This window comes from Cuculus canorus, chromosome 6, assembly GCF_017976375.1.
Source record: "Cuculus canorus isolate bCucCan1 chromosome 6, bCucCan1.pri, whole genome shotgun sequence".
NCBI classification, from domain to species: domain Eukaryota; kingdom Metazoa; phylum Chordata; class Aves; order Cuculiformes; family Cuculidae; genus Cuculus; species Cuculus canorus.
In genome coordinates, this window is record NC_071406.1 from 30,536,131 (window position 1) to 30,558,790 (window position 22,660).

The 22,660-nt window shown below is 43.4% G+C and overlaps 1 protein-coding gene across 2 annotated transcripts in view; it reads left to right on the plus strand.

Annotated features, from left to right (window-relative positions):
* SATB2 (SATB homeobox 2) overlaps window positions 1-22,660 on the plus strand; it is a 133,376-nt gene that overhangs the window by 102,400 nt on the left and 8,316 nt on the right. For both annotated transcript variants that reach the window (XM_054070568.1, XM_054070567.1), the window contains exon 10: window positions 4,935-5,132. In XM_054070568.1, the coding sequence (XP_053926543.1) occupies window positions 4,935-5,132 (198 nt within the window). The remainder of the gene's footprint in view (window positions 1-4,934; window positions 5,133-22,660) is intronic.

Here is a 22,660-nt window from a genome sequence, read left to right on the forward strand (position 1 = left end):
TGCCGCCTCTTGCAGTGGCTTTCAGTAGACATGCTACTCAAAGTGTAAGCGTTGGCCTGTAGCTCCAGCCTAACTGAGTCTTGAATTCTTCCCACATGTTTTCTTGTCCTTAACTAGAAATTTGGTCCTTGGCTGACAGCAAGTCAGCCGCTCTTCAGGGAGCAGTTGTGAGGGTCAGGACATTGGTGCATACCTTCACTGAGCGCTGGAAAACCTGAGCTTGTTGGAGTCTAATACCTCCAGCAGCTCCAGGGTAAGTCTAGCAAAAGTGAAAGGGTCAAGCTGCTAAAAAGGGCTCAGGGATAAGTGACAGAGAATACCAGCTAACTGTCCCTCAAGGGGGTTCAAGTGCGCCAAGGCTAACGCTTTGGTGTAGTAAGCGTGCTGTTTCTTTAACAGCATAAAAGCACAATGGGAATGGCTGGCTTCCTGCAGATTTTTGTTGTTGTTTGCTTAGCTATGTGGAAATGTATTTGATTAGGAGACAGAGAAAGAGGTTAAAAATAGGACATTAATATGATATTATTTGTTTTATCAAATAAAACGCTTAGAAAATGTTTGTCTTGTCTCATGAGAACAACAAAAATAGAGGCCAGCACTTCTCTGCAGCTTGCTTTAATGAGCTAAATTGGGCTGCATTCTCAATGCCTCTAGAAGTTTTGGGGTGAAATGAAGGAAGTTCTGAGCAGAATTTCTTGTAACCACAAGCACTGGGTGTGCCTGACTGTAGAGCCAAATGCATCCTTTAATTGTGCTGGTTTTCCTCCTCTTATTTTTAATGGAAGACATTCCCATTCAAGAACCTTAGAAGATGACATTAAGGAGCAGATTCTGCCACCCATATTGACACTGGCGTGTATCAAACTCTCTGGATAACTCTGTGGTGATGAAATGGGTTCTGTATGCGGTGGAGCGAGACTCGCGATGTGCAGAGGAGGCAGGATCAGAAACACAGTGTATCACAGATCTGGGGAAGGATGTGTTATTTGTTAGATTTTCAGAATATGTTCACGGAAGTTGGATTTGTAATACAGTGAGCTCAGATGTTGTGCATGAGTTGGGGAAAAGGTGGTGAGATAGCGTCTCCTTCCTCACTTTCCCTTCTTCATACCAGTAAATGTAGCTATAGCTGAAAATTCACTGTGAATGGCTGTAGCTCTAAGAATTTCTGTATGTTAGCATTTCTTAGATGAAATAATTCTCCCGGAAAGCTCTGTGTAACATACACAGACCCAAAGAAATAAATAAAAGAAAAAAAATCACAACGAAAAAAACCCAAGTTGAGATTTTTAACAGAAAAAGGAGATTTGCGTATTAATAATTCATGAGTTCTCATTGAACATGCACGAAGAAACGGTGCTATTCAATAGAGAATACTGTCATCTGTCACTGTTTTATTTGACATTTACACTTTTTTTTTTTTTTTTTTTTGCCTGGTACTGCAAAACTTTCTTGGATGGCGTGCTAAGATTATTTAAATAAATAATTAAAAAAATCCAATGCAGACTTTTCATCTGTGCATGGGGAACGCGGTTACTTGCAATCATAAAGAATGTGTGAGTAAGCTGCAGCACTGTGTTTTCTCACGTATTAGCCAGAGCTATCACCTAATATGCAGCCCCATAGATGGATTGATAGGGTCCTGAGTGGAAGGGCAAGAGAATGAATGCTTGAATAAAGAAAGGGAAGGATAGGAAAAGAGCAACGAAAGGACAGATTTGATGTGGATAAGTGTACACATGCACACAGTGGGTACGCCTGTGTATGTGTGGGGGTGAGCGAATGATGGCTGTTGTGAAGAAAGCTGCCACAAATACACTGCCGTTGCCGATGCAAAAATAAATATTTATAAATGGCACTGGGGGAGATCCAGTCCCGCACAACATGAGAGAAGACAGGGCATTTAGCACAATGACAATTCAGAGTTAGGCGCACCTTGCAATTTCTTGCTAATATTAGGCTCATGAAAATCTTTCTGCTCTGTAGGTTAGTTATTATTTATAAAAATCACAGAACCAGCTGATACATTCATAAGCTAATTATTGTAGCAGCTGGGTACACATGGTGCAATATGTCTGAGGCTGTGAAGTATCACAGATTTCTTGGGGCCTGCTGTGGTGGGGGTGTGCTGTTGAAGGCTAGATCCCTTAATCTGATCAGCCAAGCAAATACTTGGTGGGGAAACTGGATTAATATCTCTCTAAATACCACGAATGTGCTTCACCTTCAGAACCAGGCTCCTTTAAACGTGCCATTAGCTTATCTCCTTTGGGGAATGGAGAAGTTCTCAGGTGTCCTCAGGATGGCGGGGTCTTTGCCTGGTGCCTCCCCTCACCAGAAATTAATTTGGTTTGCTCATGTCTGCACACATGGTCACACTGCAGTCTAATCTTTTCCCTAATAGCTCCAAGGTCAGGACCTTGCATATTGCCAGGCAAATTGAGCGCTATCCTTCTTAAAGACTAATGGCAGCCAGTGCCTAGTCCGTAATGAGGCCTGTAGTGTTGCTCTAAGTGATTGTAATGAGCACTGATTATAACGGGGCAGATAAATCAAAGTGCAGCAGTTGCCACAGGGCTAGCTGCTCTGACTTTGGGAAGGGGAGCTGACCCTGCCAAGTCATTCCTGGGCTCTGCTGGAGCTGGGCACCGCATAGTGCCCTGCAGCCCTTGGGGCCTCCAGCTCCACTGGGTACAGGCTTCTGTGTGTGTTCAGTTAAATGATTGGTCTTTGAGCTGCAGCATCCCTCGGGAAATGCTAAATGTACCTGCTTGAAGCGTTTGAGGGTCTTCAGTTGGAGACTTAATCAGATCACTGAAAACAAGGAGAAACAGGAGCTTAGTTTTTTCACCGATAGTTTATTTTCTGTTTCCAAATTATTTCCTTTGTGTGGAGGGACCCCTGAGAAAACGCTGTGGAGCAGGGAGATTTTCTTCCCATCTTTTTCTCTGAAAGAAAGTTTTGGGGGTTTCTGAGCCAAAGAAAGGGAAAGAGGGGAACCGAGGGCAAGGGATGTGGCCAGACCACATTAAAATGCAGACATCACCTAGCTGAGAGACTACCCAAATACCAGTCAAAATACTATGAAAATATAATACAGATTTGCCCCCTCAAGTAAATTATTAGATACCTTGTTTTCATCCTTGCCCCCACCCCCAACCCTCCTAGTTTATTGCAAGAAAAGATCAGGTCTGCACAAATGTGGCCTCTCACTTGTAAAAACAAGGCAGTGTTGTGTTACAGATTAGTTTATAAATCCCTGGTGGCTTCACAGTTCAGTGCCTACAGCTGCTGCAGATGGGCCTGGGTTTTTGTCTCTTCACTGTGCTGCAGCCGGCAGTTGAAGGAGAAAATGGAATGATCAGGTTATTAACATGTAGGCCGTGAGGAAGAGGCTGCACAATGAGAACAGCTGGTGTTGCTGTCTTGGCTGATGCAGCGGAGATAATCAAATCTTGCCTTTTTTGGGGGGGGTGAAGGCAGAAGACACAGTGGAGAGCAAGACAAACAACGGCTTATGATATTATATATGGGGTTTAGAGTGCATGGCAGAAGTTGTCAATGGCTTACAAGTTGTTACACAAAAAAGCAATACCAACCCCCGCCATGGGCCAGTAATGAACCTGGCTATTCCGCTTGCTGTAGTCGCTGTTCAGAAAAGTACAGTTTTGGCTACTTCTTGTACAAAACAATTTTAACATTGATCAAGCTATCTTCTAGGTATTGTAAGGTGCCTGTCAAAATGGTGTCAAAATGCTGAGTTGTAGCTTGAAAATGATGGGTTATAAAGCTACTAGGTAAAATATTTTGACAGGAGTCAGTAAGGCGCGTTGACAGCATCCTCAGCATTATCTTCTCGTGTTCTGTCACTTGCATTGCATCTCCTGCGCGCAAGCCCAGGAGGGGAGCCACTGTCCCCAGCCACAAGCAAGGCCGGCTGCTGGCAGACCTGCTGGGGATGCTGGGGTCACCACCACACAGGCTTAGCACACATAGGGCTGTCCTCACCTGAACAGCTATTGCCACAGTGCTCTCTGGTTTGCTTTGTGGTTTAAGAGTGGTCTCCTCCTGGAGAAGCACTGGTGCTTTTCCCTCCAGCGATCTGAGAGCTCTTACAGGATTTCATACAGTGGTAACTTATTTGGTGGAATTTCAAACTAGCCTTAAGGCTATATAGCAGGAATAAAATCTGCTATTACTATCATCTATGTTGGGTTTAGAATTACCTACCTCCTACTATCTTGATCTCTGTGTAGTAATTTCTGTAGGATCCTGTTTCCTGCTTTCCTGATAAATATTAGAGTAATACCTTGCTGTGAGACTGCATCTTCTAAGTGGCCATATGATTATTAAAACCTGTCAAATTTTAGTGGAGTTAGAGCTGGGAGGGTCGATGTCACATAATGACAGCAGATAAGAGATCTTGCCTTGATATTGTCTTCTCCTAAACATTTTCAGTAGTGGATTAATTTCTGGTCCTGCACCCACAATCTATGGCATGAGGGTTGTTAGCAACTCTCAGGGCTTACATCTCCTTTTCTCTTGCTTGGATGAAGAATAGAAAGGCTCTGAAACAGAAGCAAAGATGCACTTTTATTTCAGCTCTGGCTTTCTATATACGAAAACTAATTGTATCCAAGCATTTTGAACATTGTATGATTATGACAGGGGTCAAGATGCTGTGCATCCTGATTCCTGGCAAGCACTGCTGATTGTGTCTGTTTCTCCAGCTTGCAGGAAATATAACATGTCAAGGTTGAGACCAACATAACATGTCATGTTTGTTGAGACCAAAGGGCAGCTGAGGGTAGGGGCTGTTCTGTTTCTGAGACCAGCAAAACTTGCAGCATGGAGCTTTAAGTCTATCTGACCTGCCTCTCACATCTGGTTCCTTGGTGCTCAGTGAATTAACCATGCCAACCCTACTGTTGCAGGGTTGGCTGTGTGAGCTACTTCGCTGGAAAGAAAACCCAAGTCCAGAAAACCGCACCCTTTGGGAGAACCTCTGCACCATTCGCCGCTTCCTGAACCTTCCCCAGCATGAGAGGGATGTGATCTACGAGGAAGAGTCCAGACATCACCACAGTGAGCGTATGCAGCATGTTGTCCAGCTCACTCCTGAGCCTGTGCAGGTCAGAGCACTAAATTTCATCTCAGGGTGTTTGGGATTGGGAACAGCTGTCAGAGGTAGATAGAAGCAATTGGTTCCTTCTGCTTTGCACGTTGCGACACACCAGTTTTCATCTTTCTGTCGGGCCACATGCAAGCCACAGCTCTCAGGTTGAAAACTCACTGTGTGTATTTTGCAGCATGTGTGTAAGTGTGTGTAGGTTTGTGTTGGAGAGAAGGGATGTGACAGTTCATGCTACCAATAGCAGCAAGGTCATTAGTGGTGGTATTATGGAGATGCCTTGGCGTTAGTAGTTGTTCTATGGCTGAAACACAAATTAGCTGTCTAAAGCTCCTGACATTTATACAAGTACAAACGTGTTCCTCAGCAAGAGAAAAAAGCATGCAGTTGTTTAGGAAACAAAACAAGATTGCGGACTTGGTCACTCAGTCCTTCACACAGAACCTGGGCACTCCAACACCCTCTGTCAGACTGTGGCAAACGGGCAACTACAGTCGCACATTTGCTTTTGTTCAAAGGAGCCAGTAGGAAAAGTAGGAAGGCAGGACAGCAAGTTTGTCCTTGCATGGGTAACATGGGGGTTTTGAAGACTGTAACATGGACAAGTCTTTAATATATTCACTGAAACGTAAAAGTGCTTCTAAAATGATCACGATGAGTATTTTGCAGAGGACAGGCCTTCATTTCACAGCCTGCTCGGGATTGTTTTGTACCTCTCTACAACCTTTGTGACTAGAATCAATTTTTGGTTGGTGCACCTGTGTTCTATCTTTGTCTCAGGTTTTAATCGAATGAGAAATAAATAGATACAAATATGTGTAGGAAAAATTAAGTGAAAAAAGGGCAAGATTTTTCATTTTTGCAGTTCTAGCTTCAATCAGAGAGAAAATCAGTCTTCTGTGTATTCCTAATAACTAGTGATGTGTGTCTCAAAATCAGACAGTGGCTGATTGTCAAGAGAGGCTCAGGAGACATTTTTTCAATCTAAAAACGGAGATGACGCCTTCCACTGCAGACCACCATCCTTTTGGATTGCCACTAGTGCTTAGTGCCATTCACCTGGCTCCGTAGTATGACTAGAAGTCTTCCATACTGTGTTTGTCTCTGAAAACCTCACAGTTTCCCTTCCCACCTTTGCTCTCCTGGTTGTTGTTTGATGTCAGCTTGTACTGCTTCCCTACACTTGCTGTGAACCTTGGTATTCAGCCTCTATTCTTTGTTGCTCCTGTTGTTCTGCTGCTGCTAACACTGCTGCCAACTATCTAGTCACCTTTTTCCAAAGGTGGGAGGGTTTTCTGTCTTGTAGTCCTGCCCCTTCTGAAACACATTGGTCTCACACAGGTTAATTATTGCCTAGTCTCTCCTTTGTCTCTTCTGCTACAACTTCCTCTTTGCTTTCCATTTGGTCTTTGCCTGGAAGAAAACTGTTTCCTGGGGTTCAGATTCACAGAGCTATAAAGTAAAGGAAGTGCTCTATGTAATTAATGTTGCAAGTTTTATCTTCCATGTTCCCAAAAGTCTGTGGGATCTTGGAGGCCTGGAGCTACAAAAGGGCAAAGGGCTGAGCTAACATGTGGGAAGATGACTAGACCTGCGTAGCTTTGAACATATTAACCCAGTTCTGGTGCCCACAGCAAGTACGAATATCCTCTAAGGGACAGTTGGAGGAAGAAGTTTCCCAGAGCACTTGTGAGTGACCTTGATGATTAGCCTACTTTCCAAAGCCTTCTGCACATCACTTTTCTGCATCATGCAGGTTGGCTCTTCTGAGTGACACGTTACACTGCGTTGGAATGCAATGCATTTGTATTTGTCAGCAAGTTACAAAGCCATGGATTAATTATTTATTACAGTCAAAATATGAAAAATGAAGAAAAATAAATGGAACCAGCTGGCAACTACATACAGCAAAACTCTGGAGACCCTGGTATACAGTTGATACAGTAGGCTTGTGTTTTGGGGGTGCTGCATTTTAGAGCTATGTTTGCCCATCCAAAAACCCCAGTAGGTTTCTGAGTGGCACGTTACCAGTGCAAGACGCAGGAGGCTCGCTGTCCACCTGCTCCCTACTCTCAAAAGATATCCCACACCAAGCAATTTTTGTGTCATTTTTGGTCTCTGGAACTTAAATTGTTTCAAGCAGCAAGGTTTGGTTTTTGGCTTTGCTGCAAGGGTCACTATTAGGTAATTAGCCATGAAGAATCAGTGACAGCAGGCAGAGACATAAAGCTGAGGTCCTCACACTTTTGCAGTCATTGGAGATTTTGTGACACTTTACATAAGGGTAGGGGTCTTGGGCCCTGCTCCTGGCCAAACTCCAGGCCCAGTAATTACATTCTGCCTATCTGAAATTCCCTCTGTAGTGTCAAGTGGGAAAGCAACTCTCATTTCCTTTTCAAAGCGGTGGCGGGTGCAGAACGTCTGCCACGGTGCCTGGCTGCATTTTAGCGGGGGGTGAAAACATCCTAGAGCTGCAGCCACCGACCTACTTTGTTTTGCTGGCTTTGATATTGAAAAGTGCACTGTAGGTCGAACCCTTACCTGGCCTTGGTGTCAAGATGACAGTCCTTTGAAGGAGATACAGGTAGCAGTGCTGTGAATAACAGCAGGTGCAGTACTGTAACACCAAAGCAGGCAGGAGACTCTTACCTCTGCTTTCTCTCACCACCTACCTCATCTTTCTGTCTATTCTGGTGGCTTTGATGTGCATACAGTAACTTGTGTCTGATGCTTGAGTCTCTTGCTCCTCCAGCTGTGAAACTGGCAGAGCCTGAAAACAGGCTGCCCCATGATGCTACCAGAGCTCCCTGCCACCGTGATTGAGCCCTCTTTGGGCTGGGGTGACCCTCTATGAGATTGAAGGACTTGGAAGAAAATCCTGGCTATCATCAGAAGAGGCATGAGCAGCCAAAAGATAATGGATGGATAAATTTCATTGTGCTGGGGTTTGTGTAGTTACCACTTGCTGGTTACAGTGTTGGACACACCTTCAGTGAGGGAATCTCCTCAAGGCTGGATTTCTGTCTTGTAGTGGCAAGGTGTACACAGCAAGACCGTTGTAGTGCTGTAGAAGATCAGCTGGACAGAAACTGACCCTTGATCTTTTAGGGATTGTTGCTTCTTTTGTGGCAGATGCTTGCCCTCTGTTCAGCATTACTAGCCTGTATCTCACTGTTTAGCTTTAGGTTCAGGGCTTTAAAAAGAAACGTTTTCATTTTTTCTCTCTTCCATTAGATTTTTCCTGTCAGCTATATTAATTCATTTAATCAAATATCTTCCTGTTTCTGAAATAAAAACTGTCTATAGTGTAAGTTTGAACAAGCAATTCCTTCCTGCACAATTGATATATTTGTTATTGTACTGAGGAGTCATAAAATGTGAGCCCTGTCGAGCTCTGTGACTTGTCTGTGTTCTCTGGCGTCATCGGGTGTGACCATAAGGACATGCTAGAGCATGGATTTTCCTTCACACGCTGGTTGAAGAGCATCCATGCTACACCTACATGTTGCTGCGCATGCGGGCTGAGCTTGCCACAGCCACTCACTTGGTGTGCACTGAGTGACTCTTTCTCTCTCCCGTTCTGTGCAATGTGGTTTAGTCACAAAGTGCTGCTGTGAGACTAAGGAAAAGACCTGTGAGTTTGTTGCTAGCTGGATACCACAAGGACATCACTTCTGGTTTACGGAGTGCCTGAGCTGCAGGATGCTGGAGGATGGGAGGGTGTGCTGGAAAGCATTAGTGCTTGAGAGCTGGGCCTGTGCAAACCTCATGGGGTTCAATAAGGCCAAGTGCAAGGTCCCACAGATGGGTGAGGACAGTCCTGGTATCAATACAGGCTAGGGGATGAAGGGATTGAGAGCATCCCTCCTGAGAAGGACATGGGAGTGCTAGTGGATGAAGAGCTGGACATGAGCCAGCAGTGTGCACTCAGAGCCCAGAAGACCAATCGTATCCTGGACTGCATCAAAAGAAGCTTGGCCAGCAGGACGAGAGAGGTGATTCTGTCCCTCTGCTCTGGTGAGACCGCATTAGTAGGACTGCATCCAGCTCTGGAGTCCTCTGCACCAGTAAGACATGGATCTGTTGGAGCAGAGGAGGCCACAAAAATAATCAGAGGGATGGAACACCTCTGCTGTGAGGACAAGCTGAAAGAGTTGGGATTGTTCAGCCTAGAAAAGAGAATACCTTGGGGAGACTTTACTGCGGCCTACCAGTACCTGAAAGGGGCTTACAAGAAAGCTGGAAAGGGACGTCTTACCTCCTCTTCCACTGCCATCAGTTGTGGGATGCTGGCTTGACCATTGATCTGGCCTGGCCTGCCTCTTGCGTACTTCTGTTGGACAGACTGCATGGGAAGTAGACACTTTGCAGCAAGCAGTCCTCACACTTCTCTCTTTAGCTTCCTACTCTGTAGAGGTTAGGGTATCCTCTCTTACTTTCTGTCCCTTGTTGAATCCCATCATTCCTGAGCCATTTGCTGGCACTGGACCTTTCTGGAGTCTTAATGCTAAGAAGTCCCTACAGTGGCTTCTCGTTGCCTACCACAGATTTGGCGTTCGTTACAGTCATGCTGGGATACAGTAAATCTAATTTCTCTCCCTTCTCCCACTGTTCGTCTACTGTGTCCAAGGTGACTACTCCAGAGAATAACCATCTTGCCTAGCACTTTAATATAGTGCTAATTCGTTGTTAATTGCTGGATCAGAGAAACCTCCCTCAGTTGGGAAGACGATGAATGAAGCTGTTATCTCTGGAGTGTTGGGGTGGATAAGCCGGTTCTCTGGAGTAATGAGCCACCACTGCTGCAAAGTACCTGCTATTCAGAGAGCAGAGAAACCTTGCTTTTCATTTTCTGACTAAGCGGACAGATCTGTTGAAGCTGGTAGGTACATATTGATTTAAGAGCAGTCAGCTGTTGACGTTAAAGGAACAGGAATCATTTTCATGAGCTTCCTGATACAGTTACTTCTGTTACTTTTTTTTTAAATGACATCCCTCTGCCATTTTTTTCTCAGAAGCTTTCTTTTAGACAAATCTAGCAATTTATAATAGTTTAGGCCATAAATCATGGAGGAACATTAGTAAATAAAAGATGGCAGAGCAGAAAACTGTAGGGAAGCTCTTTTGTATTGTGTATTCACTGCAAATATTGTTGTCTCTCCTTAAATATGCGGAAAATAGCATACCACAGAAGTAAATGAAATACTAATTTTGCCATTTTGTGAGGGACGGGAGGGAACAAATATTTTAGAACCGACAATGAAATACAGAATAGCAGAACATGGAGCCCTTGTAAAAATGGGTCAAGGCAAGTGGTGATGGTATTCCAATGAAACTAATTTCATATTCTCTTTCTAGAAGTAATAAAGATGGGAATGAACATCACAGTAGTGCTTCTTAATGAAATACCTGATTCTAAACAGTGTCTTATAGTTCAAAGGTCACACAATGCGTAGCATGTGGATGGAAAAAACAGTGAGACTCAAAATTTCTTTTCTTAAAAAGTAATATTAATTAGTAATACTTTGGCAATCATAGATGATGAGTGAAGCGAAAGTGTTATTCCATAGGGGAGCATGGTGTACTTAATGATCTATTGGATAATGTGCACAGTCAGATTTTGCTGTGTTCGTGTGTGTTACAGCAGAGGACTTCACATACTGGAAATCAGGACTGAGTTGTCTGGAAGACTTGGACAAAAACTACTTTCCCAAACTGTGCTAGGTCTCTGGTACTTAGTGTTTTATCTAGGCAATTTTTTTTTGTGGGAGTGGTGTGCGCTGTGATTCATTCTTAATGGCTGCATCCTGATAGATTTGCTTTTTAATCTCTTCTTTGCACCCAAAATACAGACCACGGATGGATACCGACTGCTTTTTTATTCCCCCAGCTCCTCATTCTGTGGCTGAATGTGAAGTCTGCTCAGACAGGGGTAGTCAAAACTGTTGAGGCGATTCATACTCAACAAGCCGTGATGGACTTTGAGAGATAATTGTATTGTAGGTTTATTCATTCCAGTCAGAAAGGTTGGAGCTTTGGTTTCAGTGGGTTGCAGCTGAAGTATTTATTTTGTTTTTGATTTAGAACTACAGGGGGAAATTCTTGTCAGAACTAGATCTGTGAATTTTGTGAGGGGAGAAAGTCTGTCTTCATCAGTTGTAACATTATCTGGAGTTCTCTTACCAAATTAGACAATAACAGTCAGTTTCAGTATCTCCTTTCAATCTAAACCATTCAAAAACCACTGAAAAAATATCAAACCATGTAACTTCTGTTTCTGTGTAGTATTAAAGCTGAAGGCAATATATATTGTGAATGCCACTTACTCTGCATTTATCTCTGTTGTGTGTGTGTCTGCTGAAGGTAAGGAACTTTTTGAAGGAAGCAGTACCTGCAAAACTCTTAGAGGGCTTCCACCTCTGAACTGCTTTCTCACACTGCTCCGGTAACCGCACCCCACAGCCAGACATGTTGCGGTTTGGAACAAAATCTATGGCTGTGCGCTGTGGTTTTCCATCCTTTTGGTGCACACCGTTTTCCTGATGGGCGACAGTAGCTCAGAAGCCTTGCATGAGGTTTGACAAAGGCAATGGGAACACATATCAGATAACAAACTCCTTACTTTCAACTCTGAGATGTCTGATAGAGCTTCTTGTGATTGAAAGTTATCCCAATTGCAGTGGAAAGCCATTGATCTTTGACTGCTATAGCTAAACCTACCTACTGTGCCTTCCCAGCTGTTTCTGTTTAGCGTGGATATCTAACGCGGCTGAAAAGTGCTACTGATTTTTATTAACTTTAAGCCTGCGATTCCACTTGTAATGATAGTGGGGAGAGTACTTGCAAGTAAAGCAAAACTCTTTCTGTTGTGAAATTAGTTTAGGTTTAGTGCTATTCCATTTAACCTTAGAAATGGGAGATGAAGTAAAGTGGATAGTTTGGGGTTTTTTTCTGAGGTGGTGAGGTCAGTCTTGTCATATTAGTACATCCTTTCTGTATTTGTTCAGACCTCTGGAACCATAAGGCCACCTCAGTGCCACTTGCACTTGGACAGTGTTCCTTTGGTCCAGGATCAACCAAGGACAGGGCAGGAATGAGGTGGGACTCTCAAGGGAGGGAGCTCTGAGAGCACAGCTGGTGTTTTCCTCCACCAACTTCTTGCAATGAAGATGATTGTGAGGGTGCTGCCACTATGGTAGAAGTAAAGGCCGTCCCTGGACCGGAGGGCACGTGCGCTGTCACACAAAATGTGCTGCCCAGTTCGAGTCAGAGGCATTTCTGTCCAGACAGCAGCTTTGATGAGGCTGCCCTAGAGCAGCTCTGCTCAGGCCACCCTGGCGTCTGTGGGGGGTGATGCTCCTGGCAGAAACTCCACTTAAAATCCAAATGTGCAGATTTAGCACTGTGGGGACTTGGCAGTAATCAGCAGGGTGGTGGCTTGCATTGATATTGCTCTGGCAGGTCATCATTTTAGCAAATGACATCATTGTAGCTCTGGCCCCTGTCATCTCATCCTTTTGCCTCTCACACATAATGTGACCAGATTTAGCCCTCATTTTCTTCCAATCCTGGCCCTCTCATAAATGCAGAGCTTTCAGTGTTGTAAGGAGTCATAGTAGGTTGAGGATGTGCAAGCATATAGAGCGAGATTACTAAATAAAGCTTTTTAAATTCACATAAACTTTGAAGCTTGCCGGCTGGCAACAGGCAAATCTTAAAGGCTGAAAAGTGACTAGATGAACCTCTGTTCCATTTACATTTGAAAATTTTTGCAGCTGAAAATATTGCCCTATTTAATTTCATTTTAATTGTTCCTAAATAGTGTCTGTCACTCACAGTTCTGCATAAATGATAATATCAGGCTTTAGAGATATGTGAACGTTTATAGGCTGTTGGCCGTACAGAAATCTTAGGATGAAGTTGGAGCCCTGGATCATTACAGCTGGCCTTTCTGTGCAGATCAGCAACCATAAAAATTGCATGGGGAGGGAACAAGATTGTATTGTGCTACCAGTGCACACTGCGCTGCTTGTGTCCCCAAGATCTCTGGAAGCGAGCAAGCCGCTCTTCCTCCAGTGTCGCACAGCATCCCCCAAGGAAACCATGCAGCTGCTGGGCAGCGCTGCGAGTTAGGCTATGACAAAGGAGGACATAGATGCTCAATATCCTTGCCCTGGGCCAGTCTTTTTGTAAAATTCATTGTTGAGGACTTTTCTTTCTTTTTCCCCTCCTTTTTTTTTTTCCCTTCTTTTATTAACTTTTTTTTTTTTGTTCTGAATGATTGGAAATACCCAGAGACCGTAAGCTGTGCAGGAATATGTTTTTTTCAGGGTCGGGATGGTGTGTATGTTGTTCCGTGCTTTTATGGACATTTACAGGAATTGCAGATTGAAATGGGAAATGTTTCTGTGTGTGTGCACTATTCTCACACATCCAGTATCCAGAAGGACAGTAGCACATATTTTTTCTCACAGTCATCTATGCTTGCAGTGTTTCAAAGAATATTCCAAAATATCTTGGCACAGACAAAGCGAAGCTGTTTGCAAGATCCCTAGCTGTGGAACAACAAAGGCTACATTCTCAACACACATCACACATGACTTTTATTAAAATCTTAAACAAAAATGTATTTAGAAAATTGAACTTCATCATTTATGATATTACTCACATTGTGAAAGGAAGTAAGTAGCCCCTCGTGCCTCCTTTCCAGCATTTCAAATTAACAGGTAAAAAACTTTTATATATAAGTACAAATAAATACATTTTAAAACCAGTAATATGGAGCTAACCCACATCATGGTACCTAACTTAAAAGGGACTTGGTGTTCAGAAACAAAGGCATACAAGCATGTATAAGGTGCTCTAGTAGAGCACTGAGAAGTTTAAGACTTCTAAAATCTTTATTAACATCTTACCATTACATATGGCAAAAAGGATGTGGTAAATTCACAGAACATGTCCTGGATATTACAGACCCAGACAGCTCATTAACTTTGTGTCAAAAAACATTCCTCAGTTTCCTGTTTGGATTAAATTTAGTTTCATGTTATTCATACCATCATAGTACAAAATAATGTTGTCACCCTTGAATCTTCCAGTTGTTCTTTCTCATATTTATGGTTTGGGTCTCTACGTTATGCTCCTATTAGGCCATGCACATTCGATGTGCCACACTTGAATCCAAGGCACGTAGGCAGGGAGGGTTGTGAAGAGCCCCCTTCCTTCCTGCCACAAGTCCCATCAACACGGGTGTTGAGGAAGTCAAGCATGTTCTGCAGAAGTGCTTGATGCAGTTGTTAGGGTCTTTTATGAGAGTTATGTGGCGAAATTTCTTGCTTAGGTCTGGAAAACCTTGGTATTCTCAATTGCTTGCTAAAAGCTTGGCAACCTAGATTTCTCTTTACTTCTTGGGACTTCAGTAATTTTTAGATTTTTAGATTTGAAACATGCAGAGCATTGCAGAAGTCCCTTTTGCTACCACAGGACACAACAAGGAGTATTATCCTGTCCGTGAGGAGTAAGGGCTGGCTCTTCTTTCCATGCTGTGCTGAGGGAAGCTGTGGTAGCGACTACAAATCCATCCAGTTGTAGCAGAGAGACACTCTGAAATTCCAGGACTCAATGGGCCCCTTAAAAAGATTTGTCTGGACAGCACTTCACTAGTTAAGTGCTAAGTTATTATTATTATTTATTATTTATTTCCTTTTCTATTTTTCCTCTTACTGAACAAGCAGGAAATATCTTTGTTCTTTCATTTTAGAAATGAAATAAATGTATTCCCTGCAGCGTTTGAAATTTTAATAATCCATAATAAATAAAATCACATCTAATAACATAACTGCTTTCAATTGGCAACGCGATCTCCTAGATGCATTGCAATGGCAGAAACATAAATAGTTGCAGCCTCTGAAAGCCTACTTCCTATTTGCTAAATATACTTGGCTTGCTTTAAATTCCTTTGTGTGCAGTCATTAATACAATCCTCTTTGACAGCATTTAATTAAAGTGCTTTTCTCTATTAAATTCATTAAAACTTTTTTTTTATGTACAACTGTTTCCCAGACACTGAATGTTAAAGACCTGTAGGCCTCTCTTTAAATAACTTCTCTCTCCTTGTTGTAAATTGTTAATTAAATTTAACTTAGACTGTTTAAAGATGGCTTGGGAAAGAAAGCCAGATTTCAGGATATGGTCTCAATCATGTCTGATTTTTTTTAACACAATTTTTTCCATGTAGTTATAGACTGCGTGTTATATTGTTTATGAATGTCGCTGTACTTTCAGCTGGAACCAAGCAAAGAAATACCCTAAAAAGCTCATTTCCATCTCACTTCAAAAATTTCCATCTTTTTAGTGCAGTTTCTTAGCCTAAGAGTATTTGTGTGGGGGAGTGAGGAGGGAGGAGCTGTTTCGCATTAATAGATTATTGACAGTTTAATGTCTTGGCACCTAGACAGCCCATAAGGTATAATAAACAGGAAGCTGTCTGATGTGAGCGCAGTCAATGGAGTATTCAATCAGAACCTTTCAGTTAATTGCTGGTTGACCTCCGAGATTTCCTTTAAGTGAAACTGTCCTTCGCTCAGATCTCATCTGGGTTTCAGGGTTTAATTTGAGAATGCCCTTTCCATATGGTAGCTTGTGCATACGTTCCTGGTTGGATTTTTGCTTCGCTGCCATGCACAGCATTGAGCCAGTGTCTGCCCAGAGCTTTGCAAAGCACATAGGCACGCACTACACGTGTGCCGCTCCTCCGAGGGAGGTGAGCATGGACAGGGCTACACCGCAGAGCCGGCACCAGCAACACAGTTAAAGCACTGGGGTTGTAAACTGGTGTCAGGGCTTTTTTCAGAGCAGCTGAGCTGTTTCCCAGGCTGGTTTGGATAGAGTTAGGCATGGCTTCGGTGCCTGGGCAGGCACTATAGCATTAACGGGACCTGACCCAGCCTCTGCAGATGAGATGTGCTGCAGCCTGACGTGACTGCTCTGGCAGAAGGGTTGGCACCGCTGAATTCATCCCACCTGTGGGCACAGATTTCCCTACTCGTCTGCACAAGTGCAAACCAAGGCCCATTTGTATTTGCTTTCTCTAATTTCTGTACTTAGCCATTCTAATTTTTTCAGATGGTGTATCTTGATGAGAGCTAGATAAGCTACAAAGGCATGCAGGCAGGAAACCACACGGGCAGTCCCTGACCCTGACTAACTGGAAACCATCTGCTTATGTGCGGAGGGAACCTCCATGGAAATCTCTTCTAGCAAGTCTACCGCATTTGAGTTTTTCTTCCTTTCCTTCCAACTGTTGACACTGAGCGTGTGTGTTTTCCTTAAGTGAGATCAGGGAGGGTCAGCTGTGGCACTGCTCATTTGCAGCAAACAGGCCTGTATTTCCTGACAGGAGTAAGTACTGTCCTGTGAAGAAAATGCTTCTGTACCAGAGCAGTTTAATTTATATTTTGTTCAGTCAGGAGACATATTTTTGTCTCTAGATCTTCCAGTGATTTTGACTTTCAGCCACTTACCATGCATTCCGACTGTGGTCTGCTGAAAGGAGTATTATCACCTATATCCTCTAATTTCTGTAGTTGTCTTTGTCCCTCTGCATCAAACAAACTGCTTATGACTTTTTAATGGCCTGATTAGCACCAAGGAAGCATTGCTGACTTGGAGTAATGTTGTTCCCAGTGTTCCCTTTTTTAAATGAGATTAGGAATAAAAATGTTGCATTGGGCTGTTTGAGATCCATTAAAGTCCAGTCAGAGCCCTGACTGAAGCAGGCTGTAATTTTTGGGGCTTCATGTGTGTTGGAAAGGTTCCCCTAATAGTTTTGAGATGATGCCACACTCCCAGGAAGATTCAAGGATAAGAGGGAATTGTAGTCTTCTTTCTAGAGAAAATGAAACAAAACCATGGCAAGATGGAACAGAACCAAGGAAAAAATTCCAAGCTATGTGTGCGCTGCTGGGGCCGTCAGCTGCAACACACACGCTTCACTCCCAGGTCCCTCTGACCAGAATACATTCAAAAGTACTTTCTGGTTTTATCAGACTTACTGGCCAAGCTGCTAATCCATATTACATAGACAAAGGACTCCCACGTGCAATAAAAATCATAAGCATTATTGGATTTTGAGGTAGGAAAGATTCACATCCAGCTCCTTTTATAAACTGCATTACATTTCATTCTTTCAGAGCTCCCATCAGTACAACCCTTTGTAAATACAACGATGAAGGAGACAGGTGGGAAGATAGATGGCTGTGAGCCGCTGGTGGTACAGCCTAGAGCTATAGAAGTGCTTGAGCTCACTTTAAGGGGCTGCCGACATTTCTGAAATCCTGAAAGAAAAAAAATATGTTGGAGTTCTTTAAATTACTATTTTCAGTTAAAATTAAAAAAAAAAAAAAAAAAAGGTTAGTGGTAGTTTAGAGCAACATAATGCTTTAAGGGAAAATAGGAAGAGTTTGAGGAGCACAAAGGCAACCAGAATATGCCGTTTCATGAAAACTTCCTAAATAACTGCTTGAACTTTGTCAGACTATCCAACCCCCCCACCACCCCTTGTGCCACCACAGCTTGTTATTTAGGCAATACTTCGATTGTCACTCAGTTGACATTTTTGACTGAAAGAAAGATTTTTGGCTGAAAATTGCTACACGGCTCTAATGTTAATGATGCAAAGAATGGTGTTTTGCATTTCTAGCAAAAGCCTGAGGTTCCTTGCACACAGATCTACACAAGCTGCAGGCTTGTGTTAAGTGTGAGCTTAGCCCTGCCATTGTGTGTGTGTGTAGCCAGCCATGGGCTGAGCAGCCACAGGGCTTCCCACAGCAGGCAGCGGCAAAGCCAGGGATGGATCTCAGTGCCATAAGTTGTCATCTTCTGCTTTGTCCTGATACTGCCTCACTGGCCATATATTAAACTGTTTTATTAAAAATGAACAACTGCATGTTTTCTGGTACTGTGGGTGTAAACTGCAGGTGCTATTTACTTTCTGCAAAGCCAGCAGCAGAGCCTATCTGTTCTCCCAGCATCCAGAGCCTATCAAATAGGTACTGGTCAGAGTAGTGAGACACAGAGAGCAGTAACACCAGCATAGCTTCCTCAGTCTTCTGGACATACCCACCTTTTCCAGACTGTATCAGGAAGACAAATTATTTCAGATCTAATTCTCTGAGGTCTCCTGTCCTCAGTCAGTGCCGTGATCTCTGCAGGAGACTGCACTTTGGTCATTTGACTTTTATTTACCCAGTTTCAAGCTAAGGGTATAATAAAGTACATTATACCAGTTGCATGTGTGGTAATGCTGGATATTTTGCTTTTTACCATGGTAGTTGATTATAGTGCACTTTTTGAGACTTACTTTCTAAAAAAAGGAATATTTATACTTTTATGTGTTTGATTCACACAGTATAGTTTGCTCAAGTCCTGTGATTAAGTGTATTGGTGGTTACGTCTAGAAAGCAAAAAACATGCTGAGCAGTGTTTTATCAGCACAAATCTACTATTTTCACTAACCCTAACAGTCAGGTTCTTCTGACTTCTAACTGCCCTCATTGTAAAAAATAGCAGTACAGTTGGGTATTCCTGGAACCCCAAATAGCCATCTGTAAGGACCTAAAACAGTTTGGTGGGACAAATAATTACCCCCCTCCATCCACCCCAGAATCCAATGTCTAATCCAAACATATCCTTCCTGAAATACTGCAGTGCTTACTCCTGATCTGAGTAACTGGAAACAACAGCATTGTAGTGGTGCCATTTGCGCCACCATAGTTAGGGGTTTAGAGCTTGACCGTAAACATGGCTCTAGGTCGGGGCTTGTCAGGGAAGACCTGGCTCACACTGACCACAAACGCTCTTTAGATTTTCAGAAGAAAAGATGAACGTGTGTAGTGTTAATCAAACCAGAAAATGTAGAAGATACCAAAAGTATTTTGTCTGCAGAAAAGCAAACCAAAAAGCCTTTTGTTGCTGCTGTAGTTTCTGTGGCATTCTGCCAGCTCCTCATTAGGATTAGGAGTGCTGAGATGGAGAAACTCAGAACTGACTCAAAATGTTTGACAGACCCTCCCTCCAGCCTCAACCTAGCTCAAGCTCTATTTGGAAACTTCCAGGCAGGGCTGCACACTGTAGCACCCCTGAGAAACTTGCTGCAAGAGAAAGCATGGAAGAGACAAGTCAGAAGCCTACGAAGCACATGCTCTGTTTTTGAAGAAAGTAAGGGTTACTGGAAGGTTTTGTGGCCCTCAATGCACACACAGATGCTCAAAATCCCTTGAGTGGGACTCCGGTTAGCATCACCATGCAGAAGGGCAATGTGAACCTTTATGGGGCTGTTGCTTTTTGCCTTGCGAGGGGAGGCTGCCCCGCTACTGCAGGTTACAGGCAAGAGAGGCTTCCATGGCTTCTTCAAAGCTGGCAGAGTCCTCCCTCCCTCCCTGCCTGCCGGGGGATGCAGTGAGCTAGCCCCAGTGCCAGCTGTGCTGGCCATGCCCCATCCCCAGACAATGGAGCCATCCATCACTGATGCCTTCAGGAGAGAGTCTGCAGAGACGTTGTGCAATGCTTCCTGGCCACATTGGCCTCTGTCACCAGCACCCCGGTTTGTGCCAGCAGAAGCCGGAATGAATCTGGCTTGTTGCATGTTTAGGCAGTAGGTACATGCAGGCTCCACCTGCGGGCTGAATAGGAGTTGTTGACAACCCTCCAAGGCTGCAGCTAGGTATTGGAGAAAGGGATATCCGCTGCTGGCCACAGTTACCGTGCAGTAAACCTAAGAATCAGGCTTAAGCTGGCCAAAGATGGGAAATCCAGAGCTAATCCACTAACGTTCATCAGCATGAGCTCATTTATGCTACCCCATAAAATCAGCCAGTTTTCAGACACTTGCACAGCAATGAATGCTATGCCTGAGCTTTTGTGGGAAGAGTTGAGTTAGCGTTCGAGGGAGAGCAGTTACCCCAGGAAACACCGGGACACTGCTCCGCATTGTCAGAGTTCTGTGATTTATTTTTTTAACATTATACAGACAAAATAGTGGCTATTGTGTAGGCACGTGCTGTCTATTAACAGAGATCAGGAAAGGGAAATAAACCACGCATTACTGAAGAATAAGATCATGATTGTGGTCAAGTGATGGCAGAGTTCTTTTTTCTTCTTTGTCAAGCTGATTTGTAAACATTCTTCAAACAACTGTGCAGACAGCAGTGCCACAGCTTCTTGAAAGGAAAGCAAAGACAAGGAAAGATTCCCCTGCACAGATATTTTACAGTATCCTTAGACCTATCCAAAAGTTATCTGGTCATCTCCTCTTGTCCTTGCAAGCCACGCTGCACATGTAGCCTCTCAGCAGCACAGTGTAATCAGGTTGTAATTTATATTTTATCTCCAGTGATGATAGTTCTTAAAAATGTTTCGTGGTGTATTTGTTCTTTGATGCATGCTAAGCTTCTGTTAGCATTAATGGGAGTAGTGTGTGCTGGAGGGGGCCGGGGGGCGAGACACCTTCCCCCGCCTTCAAATCAGGGTTAATTGTGTTTTATTAATGCTTATGCTTACCACTTTGTGTGGGATGGCAAAAACAAAGCACAACTGGAAGATAAGCTATTTTTTAATTTACTTTTCTCTTCCTATTATCTTTTCTGTCGCCTTTTTGACCATTTTTGACAGTTTGGTCCTGGGGAAGAACTGCAGGATGAGGCTGCTATTGCAGAGACCGGGTGTTTGTTCAGTGTCTTGTCTTGTTTTCAGAGTGCTGCCTGTTTCCTGCCCTTAAGCAAAGTGGCCGCTGTAAAGCAAGGGGAGGCATGTGGCTGGTGTGCTCCAAAGATGTTAAAATGAATCACTTGAACCAGCTTGCTTTCCAGCCTGGAAACCAAACTCACCTTTGACTTTGAATTCCCTGTGGAACTCATTTCTTTTCCTCACAGTTCTCTCCAACTCCCCTTTTCCGTGGCTCTTGGAGTGACTTGTACCTCAGAGCTGAGAGACTTCGGCCACAGAGTTTGTCTGATCCAATGTCCTGGCTCCAGTGGTGGGCGGTAGCAGATGAAGGGTGTCAGGAGAGACCTGAATGTTTGGGGGATTTTTTTACTGTGTGACTGCTTTGTTTTTGCTGCTGTGTAGGAGCCAAGGCTGCAGGGTTACAAGTCGTAGCCACTGGGTCTTGTTGGCTGATTTGCTCTGGCTTGCATAAGACGGGGTACATCATATCACAAACATGTATTATAATTACCTCTAATAACGGTGTTTACTCTTGTGAAGCAATTAGTATACTACATTGGAAAATGCGCAGGATGTGTGGCTAGCATTTCAGCTACAAAATGAAATGAAGCTCAGACTGAAGTCAGATGAAAGTGAACATATTTATCCATGTCAAACTTCCTACCATTTTGCACTCTCATATTGATTTCTTTTGACACGGTCTTCTTTTATTGAGTACTATATATTTTTTGAAATCCCTTACTGATAACAGTACCTGCTAAGGGCAATTGTAAAAGGAAACTAAAGTATATTAAACCTGCCTGGAGTCAAAATGTAATCTAACACCTGTAGTCTGCAATTTGTCATCACTTCATAGATACTTTTTCTTTTTTAATAACAGTTTTGGATTTTCCTGAGTTTGACCTTAGGATACTGTATAATCCAAGAAAAGCAAGGAAACTAAACCACAATCTTTAACACAGCTTTATGGTGTCAAGGTGTGAAATCACCACTGTGAGAATGAGCCCAAAGAAAATACTTCATTCGGAGCTACGACCAGTGCTGCAGTGTTTACCCAAATGAATATATTTTTGCAGGGGTTGGGGTGAGGGAGGAAGGGTAATGTAACAACCACATTTTTAAGAGGAAAGAAATGAACACAGGTGCAAATTGTAACTTGTGCTACAGTTTCTTGTACAGACATTCCTAGGAAACCTGTAAAGTGTCTTGGCATAGTGATAGTGTCTAATTAATGTGCTAGCCCTCCGAGCCTTGGACTGGGAGGCTGTCAGGGTGCAAGCTTGTTCGTGGCAGCAGCTTGCTCTATTCTTCTCTTGCATGTTTCTGTGTATGAAGACAAGCTGTGAGAAACTGGGGTAGGGACTGTAAGGCTGTTTGTTTGAATAGATAATCCCCTGCAGATTATTCCTGTAAGGTCTGCTGAGAGGGACAGTGCCTCCTTCTAGGTATAAGATTTCTTTGCAAGGTGATGGAGTTTTTCTCTTAAGTAACCTCTTAACTTGACAGCGAGGCACTGACTGGGAGCTCTTGGCTTGCAGAGGTGAACTGTGGCAGATGCTGGCTGCAGATCTCAGTAAAAAGGAGCTGAATGCCTTGTTAAGGCTTGTCCTCCACCCTCCCTTTGATTTCAGCTAGTCGTTGGGAAGCAGCTTTTCCAAAGGCCTTTTTTACATGGAGTACATAGTAAATCTATTTTTGCATTCAGTCAAACTCTGGCAAATCCTGCTGCCTAGCCTTGGACTGTGAGAGATGTAATAGATGACTGGAATTAGATGTGCGAAACACAGGTACTGAACCTATGTTTTG